At 42.8% G+C, this 22786-nt stretch overlaps 2 protein-coding genes across 2 annotated transcripts in view; both read left to right on the top strand.

Moving 5' to 3' along the window:
- Positions 1–22786, top strand: part of LOC144584427 (uncharacterized) — a 678013-nt gene that overhangs the window by 326858 nt on the left and 328369 nt on the right. The window lies entirely within an intron of this gene.
- IRF8 (interferon regulatory factor 8) lies at positions 3672–21106 on the top strand. Its single transcript, XM_020808484.3, has 9 exons — positions 3672–3896; positions 6358–6532; positions 7410–7593; positions 9643–9731; positions 12053–12167; positions 13137–13184; positions 14371–14739; positions 15923–16038; positions 17712–21106. Exons 1-9 carry the CDS (start codon positions 3889–3891, stop codon positions 17883–17885), a joined length of 1278 nt encoding a protein of 425 aa, XP_020664143.3. The 5' UTR covers positions 3672–3888; the 3' UTR covers positions 17886–21106.

Here is a 22786-nt window from a genome sequence, read left to right as displayed (position 1 = left end):
CCTTCTGCCCCCCCTGAATCAACCAGCACTACCTCCTGCAAGACAATGCCAGCATCCCACCCACTCTTTGGGACAGTGAACTGCACCCAAATTTGAGAAACAACTGCAAAGTTAGCTCTTAATCAAAAATGGGTTGGGGAGGAAGTCAGGCAAAAACCCAGACAGTGTGTCTGGTTGCCTTGTAAATGGCCGACGGTAGAACTTGGTGACTGGAAACAAAAGAGAGGCGGTTTCTGGTACGAATAGGAAGTTATAATAGAGATGTGATACACAGAGATTACATCTGCCATCGATGTTCCCAACAGATGGAGAGTACATAGTAATGCATTCCTTCCATATTATAGAGATGATTATATATGGTTTTCTCTAGAGATGGGTATGGATTGAACTACAAACCGGAAAAAAAAAACCCCATTTAGGGCTGGTTTGTGGTTTGGTTTGTGCAAGCCGTTTTGCTGAGATGAAATGAAGTACCAAACTATTTTCTGCTCGGTGCTTCATTTTGCTTCAGCAGATCAGATGCCCCCCTCCTGCCCCCTTCCCGCTGCCCCCTGGCACTTTGCCCTTACCTGGTCCTGCCACCTCTTCCTCCTCTGTGTTCGCCATCTTCAGAGACAGGAGGCCTGACTCCCAGGAGGGAAGCTAAATCGCTGCCTCTGAAGATGGTGGAAGAGGATGAGGAGGAGATGGCAGGGCCAGGTAAAGGCAAGTGCCAGGGGCAGTGGGAAGGGGGAGACCAGACACCACAGGATGTGGAGGCATGAAGTTCCCCTCCCCCCCAAGCACGAACTGGGAAAACGAACCACAAACCAGTTCGTTTTTCTGGGGCAAATCATGGTTCCTAGGTAAACGCAAACCACGAACCACCCCGATGTCTTGTCTTTCTGGTTTGTGCTCATCTCTAGTTTCCATGCTTTGCCTCTTCTGTCTCTGGGGCTGGCCTTACCAACATGAGGCCAAAGGGTGGTTGGAAGGTGGGCAGCAAAATGTAATGGAAGACCACTGCTTTGCCCTGTGAGTTCTCCTAATCCCACTCAACTAGTCTACCTCCACATGTGGCGGAAGATGCCTTTTAATCACTAGTTCCATAGAAAGGTTTAGTTGCTAGTCCTGTTGCCATTTGTACATGAAACAGGCAGGAGTGCCACCTGACCCTCAGGCAGCCACGTGTCATGAGACGGCTTTGTTTTCTTCTGATAGCAAATCCCTCTGTAGAAAAATCAAGGGTGGGAACCGGAGCAACAGAACTTCTGTTGAGTGCCACAAAAATTGTATCTCGACCGGTTCCTCTTTTGTATGGGAAATAAAAAACAAAACATGGTTACGGCTTCTTTAGTTGTATACGAAAGATTGTGGGCTGTTTTTGTTAAAAAAAAAAAGAACAAAGATATTGCCCCTAAACAAATTTATTGATTTATTTAATTCAGTTTTCCCCCCAACCATTTAGTGGCCAGGCTGCTACTCTGGGTGGCTTGCAATGAGAACATCAACAAACCTAAACTCAAATTCAGCAATAGCGACAAGCCGGACTTTAAGCAAGAAAAACACTCCACCCAATTTCACTGTGTAAGAAATGACATGTACTTTTGACTCATTCGCTAACTCCAATTCCACAGCCAATCTTAAACACACTGGGATTCCTGTGCAGTCAGAAAATACTCCAGAATTTGCCAATTTTTTTAAAAATCCATCCAGATGAGTTTTAAAGCCCCATTTGGAATGAGGACAGTAGACAATGGTAACAGTCCAGCTTTTATCTTCCAAAGAATTAGGTCAATGTGTTTTGACTAATCTTTCTAGGAAATATAGGAGGAGGATGAGCACCCAGACAACGATGACTTATCCTAACCTCACTTCCTACTGCAGATTTCCCTAGAACAAACAGATTGGAATAACCCTCCAGTCTTTCTGCATTCAGCTGGTGTCACTGCACATACAAAAATAACTGCAAGTAGGAGTAACTGAGCCGGACAATGAATGTAAATGATGATCCAGGTTTGCCACCGGCATCATTATGGAGAAACCTCCCCAGATCCTTCTGAAGCAAGTGCCTATATTCCCATGTGTCAAAATAAAACAGCAGGTCCATTGTCATTGATTAGGTGCTACGACATGCCGTCGGCCTTTATGAGGAGCAGCCATGATCCAGTTAAATGAGAAGCCATACCGACCAGCAGTGTTCATTGGGATTCTGGGAATTCATCAGTGCAATATATATTTGCTTCACAAGGATCTGGGAACTTCCTGATTTCACCCCAGGCCTCCGGAAAGCACTCCCCAGATGGAATAATGCGCCTTCCCAACTTCAGCATAAGTTACAGAAGAGGTTAAAATGTCATCTCTTAGGGGCAGAGACCTGTCTGTCCCTTCTATTATGTTGTGAAGAACTGCCATTCTACACACAAACTATCTCAAAGAAGTAGTTTTAGAAGTCTCAAAGAAGACTCTCAGAGGAAGCGAGTTTCCCAAATCCAGAGCACAGAGAAGTTACTTTTTTTAAAGATATAACTCCTAGAATGCCCCGGCCAGCATGATCTTGGCGGAATTCATGGAAGCACTTTTTTTTTCAAAGAGGAGTTCCTGGAATCTTCTAGCTAGCTAAAATTTGCTAACTCGGAATTACAGCATGGCCAGGAAAAAAACTGACAGCACTTGGAAAAATTACTTTTTTTTTTTTTTTTGGAGTACCACTCTCAAGGCAGTTGGGGGATTCTGGGAATTATAGTCTAAGGGCAGTAACCTTGGAACGGCAGAGCTGGAAAGGGCTCTATGGACCAGCCCCTGTCAGGGAGGCTCGGTGGGGAATTCGACTCCCAACTTCTGCCTAGGCTACTTGAGCTATCCAGCAGTTCATGCGATACAACATCGTCGTTTAGAGCTGTTGCATCTAAAGAATGGCACAGAATAGCCCTGATGAGGTTGGTGAGGGCGGAAGAATGACAAGAAAAACATAACTTTTTTTAAAAAAAATTATTTATTGATCGCCTTTCTCCCCCTAAGGGGACATACTGTATTAAAAGAACAGAATTGCAAGCATAACACATTAAACATTGTAAAGCTGTGTCTAGTTCTTGCTAGGAGGCGGGCGTGTTTGCCACCTGGAAATTCCCAGACGAGCAGCAGAGCAGCGACGAATCGCGCTTCCCCGTCAAGTTTCAGCGGCAGATCTAAGGTGCTTTCAGCCGAAACTGAACTTTTTCCTACTCTTTCCTCGGTTGCGGCGCTCCTCGTGGCCCCCTGATGTCTTCCCGGGTCCAATTCTTTCGGCCCGTGCCGGTTCAGGAAGGCTGCTAAACGCAAAGGATGGATGGATGGATGGATGGATGGATGGATGGATGGATGGATGGATGGATGGATGGAGCTGGAGGGGAGAAAGTCGGACGCCGCTGTCAAGACCTTGGAGAAGAGCAGGAGAGAGAGAGAGAGAGAGAGAGAGAGAGAGAGAAGGAGCCCCAAGGGAGGATGGCCTATCCGGGTCGCTTTGGGCGCATCAGAGGCACCTGAGCCGAGGCAGGCACGTGCGGAGCAAAAAAAGGAAAAGGAGAAAGGGAAAGGAGCGATGGAACGTTGACCCGGGAATCTGGAGCGCGCGAACTTTCACTTGCTGGAACCATGAATGGACGGGGGCGCGCTGATTTCTCGGAAAACAGTGGGTCGAGAAGAAGGGGAATCTGCCCTGGCCGCTTCCTATTGGCCTCTCGTCTCCTCCGCACGCCTGTTTCATTGGCCCGGGGCCCACGGGGGGGCGGGGGTGGTGGTGAAGGTAGTCGCCCACCCAGCCTCCAGGTTCTTATGCGTACAGTATATAGGCAGAAGAGTTTCTTTCTAACTTTCTCCGACCTGGCAAACCGGCGCGCGTAAAGGTGAACGGCGTTGCAACCAATCCAGATGTGGAGGTCAGTGTTCAGTGTGTGGGGTCCAGGCGTGTGGCGGTGCACTTGGGTGGGAGGGAAACAACTTGATCCCGCGCGGTCTCAGTAGAGGATTGGTTGTGTTGTTTCATTGCTTTCCCGTTGTCTCCCCCCCCCCAAAAAAAGTCTGGCATCCGTAGTATTAATGCACTTTGCACCAGTTTTCAACAATTAGGTTTTAGTAGATTTCCTAAGTTTCGCTCCTTTTGCAACTTGGATATGTATCACCGTCAGTATTAGTATTTTTTTAAAACCTTTCTTTATCGTTTTGATATTCAGTTTGAACTTTCCTTTTCTTAAACCTTTCATTAAACCTTAATGTGGGTCCTATGGACACTTCGGTTAGAATTAGTGAAACTTGCTCCTTAGCAAGCACGCCTAGAATTGTATTGGAGGTCTTGCTCTTTTCTCCTGCATGTCTATATATGTAAAGGATATTGTTGCATATTTATTTATTACAAACTTATGTTTCGTCCTAAAGACAAAGTGATTCATTACAGCTAATCACTTGATCTTAGCCCCAAGGCTGAGAAGGAGTCTAGTGACTTCCTCACCAGGGGGCAAACTACCTAATCTAAGGGTGCAAAAGAAGTGTGTCTCCCTGTTACTTGATTTAAAAGCAAAAGAACTGCAGCTATTGGCAAGTTAATTTTAAACACTTTAATATAATAGCAGTGGTTTCCTGATGAGCCCCAGAGCCTGATATGATGACCAATGATAAATAATGGTGTCGCTGTATTCATTGTGTCATAATAGTCATTCTTTTTAAAAAAGAAATGTTCCATGTTCTGCAATCAAAGAGATATATTGCATCTGATCTAACTTGACTTAACTACACCTGCTTTTTCTTGGGAGAGCATCACCCTTTTGTAGAACAAGAACTCACGCCATCATATTTTAAAATTAATCTTTTGTGTAATCTCGGGATTACATTTAAATGTGGCCATCATGACAGATCTACACACGGATCTTCTCCATTTAGTGCTGGTTTTGGGGCCCTAGGGCAGAGAGTAATTGCCTTTAATATGGGATGCTGGCTTAGAGAATATATTGCTTTTGATACCTTGCTGGTCTCTCAAAGCCGAGGCTGCAAGTCCAGATTGCCCACATGTATGGAAGCAAATCCCATTGCATTTTGTAGGATTTCTGCCTGTGTGAACAGGCAGGCATGGAATTCTACTGCGCTAATGAGTGATTCTCCTTATGAAGACAGAGTAATCAGGGTAGTCCTTTCAGACATGGGTTACATCTCTGGCCTTCGGGATACCTATTGCACCTTTTCCTTTTCTTGGCAAAACACCAGTATCTTCTCCTAAGGAACATAAAAGACTCATATGTGTCTGTGTGCTTCTAGTAACAACAACAAAAAAAGCTAATTACACTGTACTCATCATTCTAAATGCATTTTAAGGACATTGTTTACCAGGAGAAATGGATAAAGATGGTTGGCATTTTAAAGATGCAGCTTACCTTTGCCTGTAATAAATGATATTTTATCAGGCAATTAAAAAAAATTGAGAAACGTCAAGTATTTCACTTTATGAAGAGTTTCCTAAAACAAAAACAAAACCACACCCACCCAAAAATACTGTAAATTTAATGTCGATCTAGTTATACAGTAAACTGGAAATTGCTGGGACAAATAAGTCACGGCTAACCTAAGTCTGATTGTTATCTGTGGGTTGGACTGCCTCTAACTCCTATATCGATGATAATCTTATTGAACTAAGCTGCCTCCCTCACCCCCCGTGGCTGTTCCTGATCCTATTCATTTGTGCTCCTGAATGTCTTCTCCATTTACTATTATTAATAATAATGACCATATGCTGTCAAGTCAATTCTGCTTTATGGTGAGCCTTTCCAGGGTTTCCTAAGTAGAGTGTAATCAGAAGTGGTTTCCCATTCCCTTCCTCTAGGGGGCAGCTTACCCAAGGCTATCCAGGCTGGCTCTACTCGCAGGAGGCACAGTGGGGAAGCAAACTCCCAGCCTCTGGCCTTGTAGCTAGGTACCGTATTTTTCGCACCATAAGACGCACTTTTCCTCCACAAAACAGGGGGTGGTGGAAAGTCTGTGCGTCTTATGGAGCGAAAAAAACAGATTAGATTTTCCTCTTTTCTTCTCCTAAAAAATTGGTGCGTCTTATGGAAAGGTGTGTCTTATGGAGCGAAAAATATGGTATTTAATTCACTGAGCTATCTAGCCAGCTCTTTTCCACCTACATGGAATATTTAGCTGCTCTTGGAGGAGGATTACAGTTGACCACAGAGGTTTTGAAAATCTTTTTTTGGGGGGTGGGTGGGCAACACCTTCTAGAATCTCCCAGCCAGCATGGTGATTGGACAATTCTGGGCATCGTACTCCCCCAAAATGACCTTATCAAGTTTTGACTGTCAGTCGGAGCAGTTTGAGAAGTTTCTTACAGCAACTCTTCAAATGCTTCTCCAGGATGTGTGACCGAAACAACGGCAGGCGGCTGAGGCAATGGCTGATTGAACAAATTGACAGTGGGATGTATTCTGGCTTAATCTGGGAGAACGAGGAGAAAACCATGTTCCGTATCCCATGGAAACATGCTGGGAAACAGGACTATAATCAAGAAGTTGACGCCTCTATATTCAAGGTATTGTGGATGTCTCTTCTGTGACTATCACAGCCGAACCTGCATTTTAATAAAAAAATGTATGGGCAAATCTCACATTTGAGGTTCATTCTTTGGTTTCGAGATCGTTAATTAGAAATGGCCCTTAGTACAATACTCTTTGGATTAGCTTCTTTTAGGATAGGCTCTCCCCAGAGTTTAGAAAAGTAACTTTCTGGACTATAGCTCCCAGAATCCTCAGCCATTGTGACCGATGGCTATGCTAGCAGGTGGATGGTGGAAGATGTAGTTCAAAACGAGAATGTTTCTAAGTTCTGGTCCAGTCATGTGGCTGTAGAGTAACTGTGTTTGGTTGCTTGTGTAAACCAAGTGCAGCACCATCTCATGGAGTTGACCAGTTTTTCTTCTTGCCTATGCAGAGTATGTAGAAAAGCTTCCCCCCCTCCCTTTGGAGAGTTGCTCTTTATATATTTTGTCTACTTAGACTACATAATCTATGTCCTACTTAGAGTACATAGTGCTACTATGTGTACTAAGTGCTACTATGGTGCTGAATCTGATAGCTGTGCCAGCAGCACTATAGTGACCCCTAATGACAGAAAAAGAGCAATACAATACATACAATACAGATTTATTATAGAGCCCAAAGGAGGAAAAGTAGCCACAGATTCCAATTAGGCTCCCCATTTTAACTTATCAAGTCATGAAAAAAGGCTTAAGTGTGGCTTTTGGCATGGACTTAGAAAGAGAATGTATAGACAGAACATGGGTGTAAGTGCAAGTGAAGATTCACATGATCCAATGCCCATGGGGGCATGCTAACGCTCTTTCCTAGGTGGAAGACTTTTAAATCTTTCTCTTCTTTGGGTATCAAAATGCCTTCCTGCTTATACTCTAGGCGTGGGCCATATTCAAAGGGAAATTCAAAGAAGGTGACAAAGCTGAACCGGCTACATGGAAGACAAGGTTACGATGTGCCCTAAATAAGAGCCCTGACTTTGAAGAAGTGACTGACAGATCCCAGCTGGACATCTCAGAGCCGTACAAGGTCTACCGTATTGTTCCAGAGGAAGAACAGAAATGTAAGTGAAGGGAGCCAGAATCTTGCGGTATAGTTCTTAAGGGACTCTACCACTCTAGATCATAGACCTAAGAATACTTGTCTAAAGCAGGAGTGGACAGCTTGAGGTTTTCCAGATGGCGCTGGACTACAATTAGCCATAGCCAGCATCAGCAATGATGGGGGCTTATGGGAGTTGTAGTGTGACAGTATAGTTAGGGGCACATGTTGCACTCTACTAGCTTAGAATGATTGCCCCAAAGCCACCATAATGCATTCTGCAAACAGAAGCAACCTGGAAGGGTAGTCGAATGTTGCCTTAACTGTGGCAGTGGGATACAGCCCTGCTTCTCATCTGAGAGTGGCTGAGTTTAAAGGGTGCAGCGCATACAATTCCAATTAAAACAAATTTCCGAAGGGTGAGAAAGAACAGCTGGGAGATTTCCTTTGCTGCTCCCAGCGTTTGCTGCAGTTTCCTCGTTCTGGCCAACAGTAGAGCCGGCTTTGTTCCGTAGTGTCATGAGAGTGATACAGTCACAATACCTCCATTTTGCCTTTTGCTGGAATGAAACAGAACAGCGTTTTGTGGTTACAGTAACAACACACAGCACGGCTGCCTCTGAAATGTCCGGTATTTGTATGAGCTGTGCTCTGTTTTATTTTTATCTGTGGTTTTTTTTTTTTGTATGTGTGGTGTCTTTTCAAGCATACCCGATTGAGCTGTCAAGAAATCTCCCGCATAGCACCTAAGCTGCTGCCGGTTACCCTCTTGTACAGGTTTTGCAGCATTTCTAGTAACTACTATTGCCTGCTAGGGAGCCAGTAAAACATCCAATGGTGAAAAAAGCAAAGTGTGTTGCTTATATACCAATTCATACTGCTTAAATGACTCTCTGGGTGTTTTGCAATTTACTTACGCAAGCTTCACATTGCCCTTACCTCTCCTCTCCCCCCCCCCCCCCCGAGAGCTGGGTACTCACTTTATCAACCTCAGACGGATGGAGGGTTGAGTCTACCTTCAGCTGGCTACCTGGGTCCAGGATTGAACTCGGACTGTGGGCAGAGTCTTCACTGCAGTACTGCGGTTTAACCATTGTGGCACAAGGCCACTCACATGCCTTACTCTCTGACCCCAGTTAAAATAAAATGTTGGGTCCTCAAAAGTTTTTTTTAATTAAAAAGTTAAACAGGGCATCCTATATGTCAGGGTCTTTTGCCACTTTTACCCAAACTCGTCCTCTATACCCTGCAATTTGAGCACTTTTCTTCAACTGCAAAAAGAGTAGTTTTTAAGGAAATCTAAAACAAAACACACATCATTAGGGATGTACAAGTGGAAAACGTTTGGTTCGCTTTCGTTTTGGGGTGTTTTTTGTGTGTTCTTTCCTATTTTCATGTCCTTTTGTGTACCTGTTCTTTTAATACTCCCATGTCCTAATTAACATCATTATCAGGGAACAGTACAGATGAGAAAGAGAAGCATCTTCAGATTCATCACATTTCATCGTTACAGTTCACGAGACCTGTGATCTTCTAAATGAGGAAATATGAAATTTCTTTATCCTCTGTTTTGGAAGCTCCAGTCTATTCTATTTCAGAGGCCACAAAAGACTTCAAAAAGGAAAGAAAAACTCTTTGTTTTTCTGACATTTGAGTGAACTTGAAACACACACACCCTTAAATATCCATGTGCTTTTCAGGTCTTGGGGGCTAAGAACCAACTCACAAATTCTCACGTGTCTTGACTGAAGTAGACTAAATACTGGAGCTTGAAAAAGTTACTTTTTTTTACACCACAACTCCTGTAATTCCCTCCTTCTCCCCTATGGTTACTAGGAGCAGTAATCCCAAACAGTAAATTTTTGAAGCTCTACAGATTCAACAGAAAGAAATTTAGAACTTTCTTTTCATAGAAATGCTCCCATCTGTTTGCTCCTCTTCTTTTCTCTTTTCCTTTCCCTCTTTTTACAAACTCATACAGAGACACAGGGAGGTCCTCTCGTGCAGGGCTAAAACACAAGCCATGGCAGATGCTTTCTGTTCTGTTATACACGCTATTGTTTCTTTGCAGGCAAGATGGGAATGGGTACCGGGAGCAGCCTGAATGAAATGACAGACATGGACTGCAGCCCTTCGGCAATAGATGACTTGATAAAAGAGGTAATTAACTTTTTCTCTCTTTCTTTCTTTCTTTCTCTCTCTCTCTCTCTCTCTCTCTCTCTCTCTTGTCATGCTCAGGTAGCTGATTCTCTTTAAAAAGTTTATTCTTTTTTTTAAAGACTGTTTCTCTGTTTACCCAGTTAAAGGAAACAGGTCTCAGTCCAACTGCATGTGTGCAGCAGAGTGGAGCAGGGTGGAAAAACAAAAAACAAATAAAGCTAGAGTATAGCCATGCTACTGTCACAGCAGTCTGATACCACACTTCTCTGCCAGGGCTCCATCCTACGGAATGCTGGGATTCATCACTTATTGGTCCTTGCAGAATTCCTCTCAGTAGTTCAGGGGACTATACTGTAGTAGGGATCTCCAGTAGGGATTTCCAACAATCTTACCAAACGACAAACCCCATAATTCCATAGGAAGGAGCTATGACAGTTAAAATGGTATCAGACTGCTATTACTGTGCAACGCAGAGACACTCCTTGTTCTTGATTGCTAACGGTGTGCTTTTACTAATCTTTGGGTATGCATGGAATGCAGTATTTAGTTGCCGTTTGTATCCACCTAAGAATAAATGCACGGCAACTTTTATCTACCTATGTACTACAGCTGCTAGAGTGGGAGCATAAGATTGACATTTCTGTGTGTTACATTTCTTCTCATCCCACCCAGAACAAATGAACAGCATTTTCTTTCTTTCTTTCTTTCTTTCTTTGTTTCTTTGTTTCTTTGTTTCTTTGTTTCTTTGTTTCTTTGTTTCTTTGTTTCTTTGTTTCTTTGTTTCTTTGTTTCTTTGTTTCTTTGTTTATTCGTTTATTCGTTTATTCGTTTATTCGTTTGTTGTTTAGTCGTTAAGTCGTGTTCGACTCTTCGTGACCCCATGGACCAGAGCACGCCAGGCCTTCCTGTCTTCTTATTTATTTATATATTTAATTAATTAATTGTTTTCTAGACACAGCAGTCTAGATATAAGGGGCAGGCTGGACAACAACTTGCCCCAGAATTGACGGGGCATCTATCCAGCTGTTAGTCTAAACTAAAGGGCACCCATTGAAATCAATCATGTGCCGGCAAGTCAATTTTTGACTTTTGGTGACCTTTTTCAGGGATTTCCAGGTAGAGAATTCATGGAAGTGGTATATCAGGGGGTACTCGGGGACTGTGCAGCTTGCTCAAGGCCCTGGCTCTTCTCTTAGGAGGCCCGATGGGGAATTGAACCCCCAACCTCTGGCTCCACAGCCAGAGACCTAAATCGCTGAGCTATCCAGCCAACTAGACCCACTGAAGCCATAGATTAATTACATTCCACACTTGATTCAGTGGTTTTGTTTTACTTGGAGCAGAAGGATTTTGGTCAAAGGGGTGCTAGATATGTTAAAAACCACTGGTATCAGTATTTTGGATCTAGCAGCTAGATCGTGGGAACATCATGGATAAATGCAGACATTAAAAGTTCAGCTTTTTTTGGGAGGGATTTGGGGATTTTGGGAGCAGTAGCCTCCCCCCCAAAAAAGCAATGTTTCCAAGATCCATTTGGAAATAGACGGAAAATGGTTTCACCCTGTTTCTGGCAGGGAGAGAAAGGTTTGCTGTTTAAGGGGCTTTTGTGAACTTTACCAGAACCTTAATTAGCAGTTTTGCCACCCAGATCAATGGGTACCGTCTCCTACCCAGTTTGCCCTCATGCATGGTGGAGAGCACCCTGTCCCCAAAGAAAAGGACAAGAGGAAAGTGGTTTCCACTGAAAAAAGTAGTTTGGAAATTTAGAAAAAGGGAAATTTAGAAAACATCCAGCCAGCCATCCAATGGCCAGAATCCTATTGGTTAGGTACAACACTGTAAGTATAATATTGTCAACTATGGTGGCAAACTGCCACTAACAAGGTGTGGCCTGAATCAATTGTGCAATTGCAAACCAACGCTTAGTGGGATTAACAACAAGTTTAGTTGGTTTGGCACTCTCAATTGTGTTCTTGAAGAAATGACCTTTTAAAGACATCTTGACTTACAGAGCAGCAGGATTACCACTTTCAGGCTCCAGATCTTGAGTATAAGCCAGAGTTTCAGAATACCACACGCATAAGAGAAATCGGGCAAGCGGTTCTCTGTTTTCTGGCCATCTGTTATGCACCAGGATGTGCAATGGAGTGCATGATCTTCGTGTATTCAAATCAGTGATGGAAAGCTGAAACGCTCAGGAATACCTGTTATGCAATGTTGGGTTTATGCTGCATCTACCCAATGGGATTCTGGCCATAAGGTTACTAAATGTCATCTCTGTACTTATGTACCTTCTTGTCTTCCCTCTTGTAAACTCCCAGCCCCCTTTAGGTGTGGAGGAATATCTTGGCACAATAAAACGAAGCCCTTCGCCAGTTCAGGAGAATTGCAGAAATCAGCCAATACCAGACTGGTGGACGCATCAGTCAACTCCTGGTAAGGACTTAAGGCCATGTTGGCTTGGGGCAGGATGATTGGATAATGCTCCTGGGGGCTTCCAGGTTGGGGGCAGCTGGAGAAAGTGTGTGCCTGCTTTAACATTTGAAATGATATTAAGTGCTATGCATGTAATAAACCAACAATAAGCAGTAATCCTTTAATTGACTTATAAAGGGATAAACCGCATACCTTTTGTTCCAATTGAAATTAGGCTAGTGTTTCAGATTTTCAGCCTGAGTGGTCAGACTTGCATACAGAGGTTATGTTTGTCTCCCAAAGGCCAATCACAAAAGAAAGCAAGCTAATCTGCAAACTACAGGAGGTGAGAAAAGACTCCTGCTGTGACAATCAGATGCTTTCAGTCAAGGAATTCCCTTCTGTAATAATGGGCTATCTCTGATGTGGAGTTCAGCCTTGAAGAGAAGGGCACAAAGAAATTTGTGGTGCTTAAGACTTTGGAGAGTCTCTGTTAGCCAGAGTAATGTTGCTGTCTTGATTCTGCTGAATTGGCCTTTCCATCAACTCTAGCCAGAGTAGCTGATAGTGATGGGAGTTCTACTCCTAAATTGTCTGGAGATTCACCTCTCCCACACAGCCAAGGCACCTAACAGAATTGAGATAAAGGTTACATTGGATAACACGCAGAATGTCCCCTAGCCAGAAAAGGCATAATTCTCAAATGCTGGGAGGGACAAGATGAAACTGACATTCAGTTAACTGCTGTGTCTCGGTCATGTTGGCTTATGGGAACTGGGTTCTGGGAACTGTAGTCCATAAAAAGCAACTGTTCAGGTTTGTGTAGATCTCTCTGTGCTAGACAGATGCAGGGTCTGATTTAGGGTCGGGCCAACTCATAAGCCCACATTTTCCGGCATAGAAAAGGAAATTGACAAGACAGCAGCTAAATCTGCAAGTCAGTTTTGCACGAAGAGATACTTACGTCATGTTTCTTTTATAAATTTACAGCTTTGTCCCTTGCGAGCGGATTTGCTAGTTATGACTCTCTTCATGCAGGTATGGTGACCCCTTCAACTTCCTGTCTCTGTTCAAAGCCACTCCACTGAGCTCTCCTTTTATCTCTGTTCTTTTTCACCTCGTTTGTACACTTGGCTGTTGCATTTCAGAGACACCGGGAATCCATGGTATTTCTGAAATAAAACAACATTGGGGGCTTAGCGGGCCCAGCTTGAGCATTGGAGAGTAGAAGCACTGTCTCAGCGTTTAGAAAGAGAGGGTTTTGTTGTTTCTGATGATGTTTTGCATGTGTTGGCTAGATAGCTCAGTGATTTAGCTATCTAGTTGTGGAGCCAGAGGTTTGGAGCCCTGTGGCTCCTTGGGATGAAGAGCCAGCCTTTGTAGTCTTGGACAAGCTGAACAGTCCCAGAACACTCCCAGAATAAGGGAATGATAAACCAATTCTGTCCATTCTCTAAAACCCTGGAAACAGGTTGCCATAAATCAGAATTGACTTGACAGCTCATGATTATTATTGTAATTTTTTAAAAGGGTATAAATGGCTATAACCCCAAAACCCCAACCACCCTTCATCAGCTTAGCTGATGTTGAGGGATTACAGGAGCTGCAGTCAAAACCAAACCAAACCACATTCACCAGCATGCCCCTGCTGCAGAACCATGTGCTGTCTAAGGACAGGGCAGCATCTTATAAGGAGGTGAGCCTACTCTAGTTGGAGGTATTGATGGTTTAGGGTTTATTGATTTGATTTATCACCTTTACAGCCTTTCTTTACTCCTCTTCCTTCTCACAACAACCCTGCACAGTAGGTCAGGCTGAAAGAGCATGATAGTTACCTGGTCAAGTGCAGAGTTTGACCCAGGTTTCCTGAGTCCAGTACTCTCTAATCAGTAATAAATAATAATTGTGTGCTGTCAAATGAATTCCAATATATGGCATCCCTTTCCCAGGTTTTCTAGAAGTAAACTCAACTGCTAGAATGCCTAGGCTAGTGTGGCCAGTGGCTGATGGGTTCTGGGTCCTGTGGTCCCAGAAAGTAATTTTTCCTTGTTCTGTCCTAGATCAGATGGAGACTTAATGCTAACTTTGATTTCTGGCTGTTGTGTCTTCTGCCTCCTACCATCATATTTTTGGGATGGTTGTGTGGATAAGCCCCACCGTTTTAGCTCAGAGGCAAGCCATCTACTTGTCCCCTTAATGGGTTTTGCTATTTATCACTTTGTAGGGTATTGCCAGATGGTGATCAACTTTTATTATGGAGGGAAGCTGGTGGGGAGCACTACCACCACGCGACCGGAAGGTTGCCGGATCTCCCTCGGCGAATTGCCTTACCCTCTGGAAAGCCTTGAACATGTGTGCTTCCCATCGGCGGATGTGATCCTGAGTGACCGGCAAAGGCAGATCACCAAGAAGCTCTTTGGGCATCTGGAAAAAGGTGTCCTCCTGCATTGCAACAAACAGGGTATTTTCATCAAGCGGCTGAGCCAAGGCAGGGTCTTCTGGAGTGGGAACACCATGCTCTACAAGGACAAGCCTAACAAGCTGGACAGAGATGAGGTGGTCAAGATTTTCGACACAAACCACTTTCTCAGAGGTCAGTGAGGTGGTTATTTTCTTTTTAAGCTCATTTCCCCTGTCTCTGAGAATTTAGGACTGGAGCTGTGCATCGCCTGTACAGCCAGAAACAATACTTAAAATGCATGGCAATGCAATATGGTAGAATTCCGCAACTAGCACATGTTGCAGAATTGTAACAGTGATCTTGGCATGCAACAGATTTCAGGACAAGTGGCGATGGTTGCAGGTTGAGGAATTCTGCCTGCCGTGTTTATGCACGTCTCCGTAATTTCACTAAAAGAAGTACAATCACCACTGCATGGATTGCATGGATCCATAATTTTACTAAAAGAAGCACCTCTCACCCCCAGACCATGTTGCAATTCGCCACATTGACCAGGCATATGGATGTTGTCAATGAAGAGATGAGAGGATGCTAGGGTGGGGAGAGGTGATTTATTTTGTTTCTGTTCTTCATGGGGAGGGGGATGAAATCTCATAAATACAGCGGTAGTTCTTCAACGGCATCCTTTACCCGTGCCCTCTCTTTTGAGGTTTTACCATCAATTGCTATAGTTTTTCAAAACTTACAAGTTTCCACCCTTAAGAGCCAGTAACTTGCTGAATCTCCTCCACCCCCACCCCCAAAACCCCGGGACTCCCTCACTGCTGAATTCTGAGCTAGCATTGATTTTCTGTGCTTACTTGGTCTAGTTGCAAAGGTGCATAATCTAGGTTGACCTCACCTGTTAGCTGATGGTGCTTATTTACCTAGGGTTTCTTTGGGGTTGGAGGGGAGGGGGGCTCCTTGCGTGATCCAAACAGTGAAATCAGTGATGGATGAAAAGGGCATGTATTGAGGGTTGAGGGAACTACTTAAGCTTTAAGCAAAATTAAGGGGGGACCATGCTGAATCAAAGGTTAGAAATTTTAGTTTTTTGGACTCAATCACCAGGGGGGAAAAGGAGCATTCCCAACTTCTGGGAATTGTGTTTGGCCTTGTGTATTTCATGTTTCTACAGTTATATGGTGCATTTACACATGCATGCACACTGTATAGACAGATGGGCAGAGAGACACAGAATGCTTCTTCATTCAGCACCCCAAGAACTTCTGATAACATTTTTTTTTGCTAACCTAATGGCTGTTGAGCTCCCAAATGTCCAGAGACAAAGTACACCTGCCTTTAACGAAATTATGGTTTTTCCCCCCTTTTACAGAGTTCCACCAGTATTACAATAATCAAGGCCGTTTTCCGAATAGCAAAGTTATCCTCTGCTTTGGAGAGGAGTTCCCAGATGCAACCCCTTTACGCTTCAAACTGATCCTTGTTGAGGTAAAAAAAAAATACAACTTGTGCTGGCGTCAGATATTTATATTCACTCATCTGTATTCAGTTTGGTTTCTGCCACTCAAAAGACAAGAGGCCCTTGTAGTTTCCCAACATTAAATTCAGAAGTTTACACCTTAATAGCACAGTCTTTTGAACTTAAAAAAGAGAGAGAGATTCAGCCTTCTTTTTTAAAATAGACACCTAAGATTCTTTTCTTAAAACTTCTTAACTATTCATTGATACAACTACAGAGATGAAAGTTGCCCTCAGGAAACACCAGAAGCAAGTCAGTGTACATTTAGGTCATTCAATCAAAGGAGGAGAGGAAGAAATAATACCAAAAAAATGAAATGAAATAAATACCAGAACATCACACATGGGAAGTGCTTTGGAATCTTCACCTTCATAGGTGAGATCAAACATTCATGTGACAATAGCAGAATGGTCAAAGAGTCCAATGACATGTAAGAGGCAAAGGGGAACCGCTTATTGCCTAAATGTGTTTTTAAACCACACAGATCTCAGAAAACAGTTTGAAATATCAGTGTTTTCATAAGTGCTCAGTGCCAGATTTTCACGAACAAGAGTGCTGGAGTTTGGCATGTCCTTTGAAGTTGGCATTGATTAATGAACTAGGTGCTAGAAATAACAAGAATCACAACTTTTTATAGTTTAAATTCAAGTTTCCCTTGTAAATAAGGAAAGGGTGCCCAGATTTGATGATATGTTTCTTGTTTGATGGGTTCTAGCCCATGTATTTGTGGGAGAATATTTGTCCAATGTTTAAAAATATTATGGCTTCTGATTGGCTGTGTAATTCTGTGTCAGTCAAGAATACCTGTGTCTATTGTCCAGCCTTGGCACCCTCCAGATGCATTAGACTACAACTACCATCATCCTTTTGCCAGAGGAAGATGGTTGTTATTGTAGTCCAAGGATTAGCAAATACTCAAGAGTTTTAAGTTTTGACACATCATGTCATGGTAATGGACAATCATTGTGAGGTATTTTTTTTCTACATGAGATTAAACAAACCAACCTTTTTTTGGTCAGCAACGTTTACACTTTTTGTCAGCAACATTTACAGTTTTTGTCAGCAACATTTACATTTATGTTGAAAAACTTGTATTTTATTCAAAAAGCATTTTTCCCTGCAAAACATTTTTCTGCAAATTGTGTGTGTGTGTGTGTGTGTGTGTGTGTGTAAAAATACCTTCTGAACATTTTTAGAAAAAAGTACAAAAATGTGGAAAATGGGCTCAGACTCTCATTTTACCCAGTCAGGAAGGAGAAAACTTTGGAAATGCTTTGTTCTTACCAGTGACAGTGAAAGAAGAGAATCCATTTTATAAAGTGAACAGTAAAATGACCCACAATTTAAAAACCCTCTGATGTCCCTAAAGAAATATTGAGTCCCCAAAAAGTTACAAAACTTTATTATTTGCATGCCAGATAATAATTATATTACTAGATTAAATCAGGGAGAGTGAGGAATTTTGTGAGTATTTTTTCTATCCTATCTGAGCTCCAGAAAATGCTGAATTGATCTTGTGTCATTGTGATCATCCATGACCCAACTGATGCATTTTAATTGATGATGAATGTAAAACCCTTACTGTGTAGTCCTTTAAAGGTACCAACGGATTAAGGAAATCTCTCTCGTCTTTTGGTTGTAGATTGAGCAGCTGAGCATTCATCAGCTGTTGGAGCAGACTGGGAAGAATGAGGGCACCAGCCTGATCCATCCAGGGGGAGAAGTTCATTATGACCTGATGTACAGAAACTTTCAGGATTCCTGTGTGCCCCACCAGAGACCTGTTTTCAGAGAAAACCAGCAGATCACTGTCTGAGACTTCTTCATGGATATTTAGCCAATGTAAAAATTGATTTTTAAAAGAGACTTAGTTGATATGAATCTTGCATCATCCTTATGTACTGATTTCTTTTTGGGAAATTGTTCTGGATTATGCATGTGGATATAGACTTCTATAAGTATGTTGGGAGGTTATTTTGTTTTCCCATTCAGAATTTTTACTGTAAGAGACCTGGATTACACCTTTCCTTGAGCTTTTGAATGCAGTACTATGCAATTTGAAACCAGAGACTGGAAAAAGTTACTTTTTGAGCAACAGCTCTCAGAATCCTGCAGGCACCTATGATAGCTGGCTGGGTCCAGGAGCTGTAGTCCAAAATATTTAACTTTCTTCATTTTTAGCATGGCCTTTGGCATCTAAAGCAATGGTTCCCAACCTTGGGTCCCCATATATTATCAGACTAAAACTCCCGGAAGCCTTCACTACTAGCTGTGCTAGCCAGGATTTCTGGGAGTTGCAGCCCAAGAACATTTGGAAACCCAAGGTTAGGAAGCACTGATCTATGGGGTGGAAATTTCATAGTGGTTCCTTCCCCGCCAGGAACATATTTGCTTATATTGGCCACAAGTACTACCAGTCCTTGGGAGTGTTGTTGTTGTGTCTATGATTTATCAAGATAAAAAATGTATAGAACCACTTTCTGCAACATGGCGCCCTGCGGTTGTGTTGGAGTGCCACTCACTGTTGGCATACTTACTGGGTGGCGATGAGTTTCATAGCTTTGGACATTTGGATGTTGTCCGGTTGAGACAGGTTGATTTAGTGCAAACCCATAGATGCCTCAGTGGAAGAATTCTGTATACTCCACATGATGAATGGTTACAGCTTACAGGCATGCAGGTAAATCACCTGATTTTTACACACACCACCAGTGGCAGCTAAACACATGGGTTCTGTTGAAATAAGCCTTGTGTCCATGGACAATTGATTGGTAGCCAGCCGCCAACAACCTGGTCCTCTGAGGATGAAGCCATTCTTTAATGTGAAACTCATCAAGCGACGAATACATATCATTGAACCCGGCTGTAACTCTTCTACCACTGGAAAGAAACCACTCTTCAAGTGCCTTAGACCTGCTTTGCCATCTATGTTTTCCAAAAACCGACAAGAAAAATATAAGACTAAGAGGTGAACTCATTTTTCATAGGTGGGAATCTAAGTCTTCCCATCCTCTTTGACAGGAGAAAACTTTGATACCAAGGTAGCTTTGTGCCTTGTTAAGATGCTCCATATGTCTATGTATTTTGTGTATGTATAGGTGGCATATACTTGTGCAGTGATTTTACTTTTTAGAGGTTGACTTTTGTTTGCATAGAAAATAAGTGCTGTAAGTAAGTTGCTTAAAATCTGATTGTGAGGAATAGCGAAGAATACAAGACCACCTTTGGAAAAGTTATTTGCTTGAACTGTGACTCTCAAAAGATCTCAGATCCTAGAAACTCCTATTGCATCCAGAGAACCCTGGAAGTAGTAAAACAAATGTTTTTTGCCTTCTACTGAGTAGTTGTACAGGATATTTTTTTTAGCTCTCCAGGGATTAAGGCAGAGTCAAGAGATTTTTTCCTTATCTGCTGCCTGATCTTTTTGTAAGCTCATTTCGTTTTTTTAAAACAATGTGAAACATATTATTTCTCTTGTGTTATTTAATGAGGAAGGTGTTCTCAGCAACTAAAATGTTCTAATTATGACAACAGAATAGAACTGTTGGATCAGTTTTTGGGAAAAAAAATTTATTTTCAGGACCACTCTTCCCAGAAAACTCCGGCAGTATAGCCAGGGTTCTAAGGAGGAAATACAACAATCCATTTTAAAGCTCAAACTAGATGTTAATGGAATTGCTTACCTTCCAATGACCAGTTTAAAAATAATGCACACTTAATGCAAAATACAGAGGTGAGGAAAAACACAAGATATTACAAACAGTTTTCTTTCACTGCCTGAAGGAGAACTGCTTTTAAACAAATGTTAAGTATATCGCCTAATTTGACATTCAGTTCTCTTGTGAATATATAAGGGACAGGATGCTTAATGTCCTGTGGGAATAGAAGAAGTATTTGTGATCTGTTGATCCTTAGAGAAAAGGCACAAAATTCACACTATGGCATCATGTTTCTTAGATGCCATGACATTTTTATCTTCTTTCTTCTTTCTTTTCTTTTTCTTAGGAATGAGCTGTGTTAATATTCACATTAATAAGACTGTGTCAGCATGGAGTCTATTGGGAAGTATCTACTTAGGTATATTTGAAAACCGTGACTCCTTCTTCAAATGTGTGCAGAATGGCCTCCCATTCAACTCTATGGAGGCAATCATCCCATGGGCTAAATCCACTTCCATTTCTAACTAGGCTTGTAACCTTAAAATCAATGGGATGGAGGTTAGTAAGTCCCATCTGCTTTAGTGGATCTCCTCCATTTGTGACTAATAATGGGTTTATCCTCACATGTACAGAACACTCTTGCCACTGACATGCCTGGGTGAATGCCATAAATCTTGTATGCCATGGATTTTGGCTTGGACAATCGTAGTTTTGTGCTGAGATTGCAACATTAAGAAAGTATTGTGTATGTTACCACTTGGAATTTCATAAGGATATCCCAGCTGCATTCAGATAGGAAAGGACAGCTTCTCCGATGCTGACCAAGATTTTAAACCAAGCAGCTAACCCACAAAATGACAACGACTAGCAAAATCCGAACCATAGGTATCCTGTCTCTATGCCCAGAAGTTCATTCTGTGTAAGTATTAGGATTTTTGCGTCTTTGATCCTTTGTACTATGGACCTTAGCATCTTTGTACAAGATGCCACCAATATAAACCTAGCATGCTTGTGTGTTTACTGATTTTAGCAGCAGTGTAGATTTTTTGTTGTTGTCTTAAAAAAGGCATGTTGTCATTTGACTGTTAGCTGAACTGTGGCTTTGACTGTGTGTGTTTCCATGCACACATTGCAGCTGCGTTGCTCCCCTGTGATGCTCTCTCATGTGCAAAGACTTCCCCATTGAGGCCAGAAGTGAACAGCGTAACTTGTGGTCATAAGAGTGCATGTGGGCATACACAGAGCTTAGGAGCAGGATGAGACTCTCTCTGGCCAGTTAGCTCAATATAGTATTTATTTTAACTGCTCATTTCACTTGTTTTGCGATTGTTGGACCAAATGCATCTGCCAATAAATACGCATGTTTTATTTTTAAAAAGTGCCTCTCTTACTTTCTAATGGGAAAGAGGAATCTGGCCTCACCTTGAGTTAACGCTATTTCCATTCATTTCCTGTTGGGTTCCTGAGGAGGAAGTGGAGTGCTGTGACCTTTGATGTGCAAAATACGTGAAATAACATGCCACTTGGCTTAGACTTGCAACCTTAACATAGACTTGATCTTTTAGCCCCTCTTCCAATAGAAGGTAAGCAGAGCAGGGGTGGGAGAACCTTTGGCTTTCAAGCAGGGATGTTGACAAGTCTTTGGGTCCAAGTCCCAAGTCTGAGTCTTTGGGTCCAAGTCCCAAGTCTGAGTCCTTGGGTCCAAGTCCTAAATCTGAGTCTTTGGGTCCAAGTCCCAAGTCTGAGTCCTTGGGTCCAAGTCCCAAGTCTGAGTCTTTGGGTCCAAGTCCCAAGTTTGAGTCTTTGGGTCCAAGTCCCAAGTCTGAGTCTTTGAATCCAAGTCCCAAGTCTGAGTTTTTGGGTCCAAGTCCCAAGTCTGAGTCCTTGGGTCCAAGTCCCAAGTCTGAGTCCTTGGGTCCAAGTCCCAAGTCTGAGTCTTTGGGTCCAAGTCCCAAGTCTGAGTCTTTGGGTCCAAGTCCCAAGTCTGAGTCTTTGAGTCCAAGTCCCAAGTCTGAGTCTTGGGGTCCAAGTCCCAGGTCTGAGTCCTTGGGTCCAAGTCCCAAGTCTGAGTCCTTGGGTCCAAGTCCCAAGTCTGAGTCCTTGGGTCCAAGTCCAAAGTCCATGTCTGAGTCTTTGGTCCTGAGACCCAAGCCTGAGTCCTGATTAAAACAAGCTCCCCCCCCCCCAGGAAAAAGGGAGTGTGTGGTTGGGTTCCAAGTTGCAAGTTGAGTACATCTCATTGAAAAAAGAAACAAGTTGAATCTGACTCAAGTTGCCAATGAAATTTAAATCCAACTTGACAGTGAATCTTGTGACTCGGGTTTGCATGCCTGCTTTCCAGAGGCTTTTACTTCAACTTTCAGAGTCTGCAGCCAGCTTAGCCAATAATAAAGAGTCATATGAGTCACAGACTGAAATATCTGGAAGTTAAGCAGAGTTTTATGACCACTCTAGGCTGTTGCATGACCTCCCCTCCCATTAGGATCATCATTCTTTGCTACAGTCATCCAGAAGAGTCTCAGCAGTGGCCACAGTGTAGTCTGTTGAAGTTTGATGCTTCAGATCCTGGAAAAGTGTTGTCTGCATAATGGGTTTGTGAAACAAGGTTCTATATTGCTTTCCCAGCAAGCATCTTAATACAGGCCTGGGACAGAGGTTGTATGGTGGGATGTGTTTTTAAAGACTTTGATTCACCCTGGATGGGAATGCAACAGCTGGCCACTGGCACCAGTATTCAAAGGAAGCAAGGAAGAAGTTAGAGATCACAAGCTAGAACACAATTAGAAATCCTGCCTAAAGATAGGCATGAACACCAGCACTTCTGGAGTCAAGAACAGAAGTTTTAAGGTGGGTTTAATTGGTGCCTGTTAGTTTGTGCTCTGCTTTTAGGCTCAATAGATGTGTGCTCTGGGAGCAGCCAGAGGAAGGATCCATCTTGCCATGGTCATATCCCAGTTAGGGATGCTAAAATGTGCTTGTACAAAATGAGGTTGTTTCTGATTCAAAGGAGAAAACCCACTGAAGCCGTTGAGCTGCCCCACATTCTGAACCCAGAGGT

This window comes from Pogona vitticeps, chromosome 10 (genome assembly GCF_051106095.1).
Source record: "Pogona vitticeps strain Pit_001003342236 chromosome 10, PviZW2.1, whole genome shotgun sequence".
Taxonomy (NCBI): domain Eukaryota; kingdom Metazoa; phylum Chordata; class Lepidosauria; order Squamata; family Agamidae; genus Pogona; species Pogona vitticeps.
The sequence above is the reverse complement of the archived record's forward strand: the minus strand, read 5'-3'. Positions and strand labels throughout refer to the sequence as shown.

Bases quoted from the DNA above. Each gene is read 5' to 3' on its own strand.
- IRF8 (XM_020808484.3), top strand. The intron at 12,168-13,136 runs GTAAGGACTTAA...ATAAATTTACAG, and splicing joins GACGCATCAGTCAACTCCTG to CTTTGTCCCTTGCGAGCGGA. The intron at 14,740-15,922 runs GTCAGTGAGGTG...CCCCTTTTACAG, and splicing joins CACAAACCACTTTCTCAGAG to AGTTCCACCAGTATTACAAT.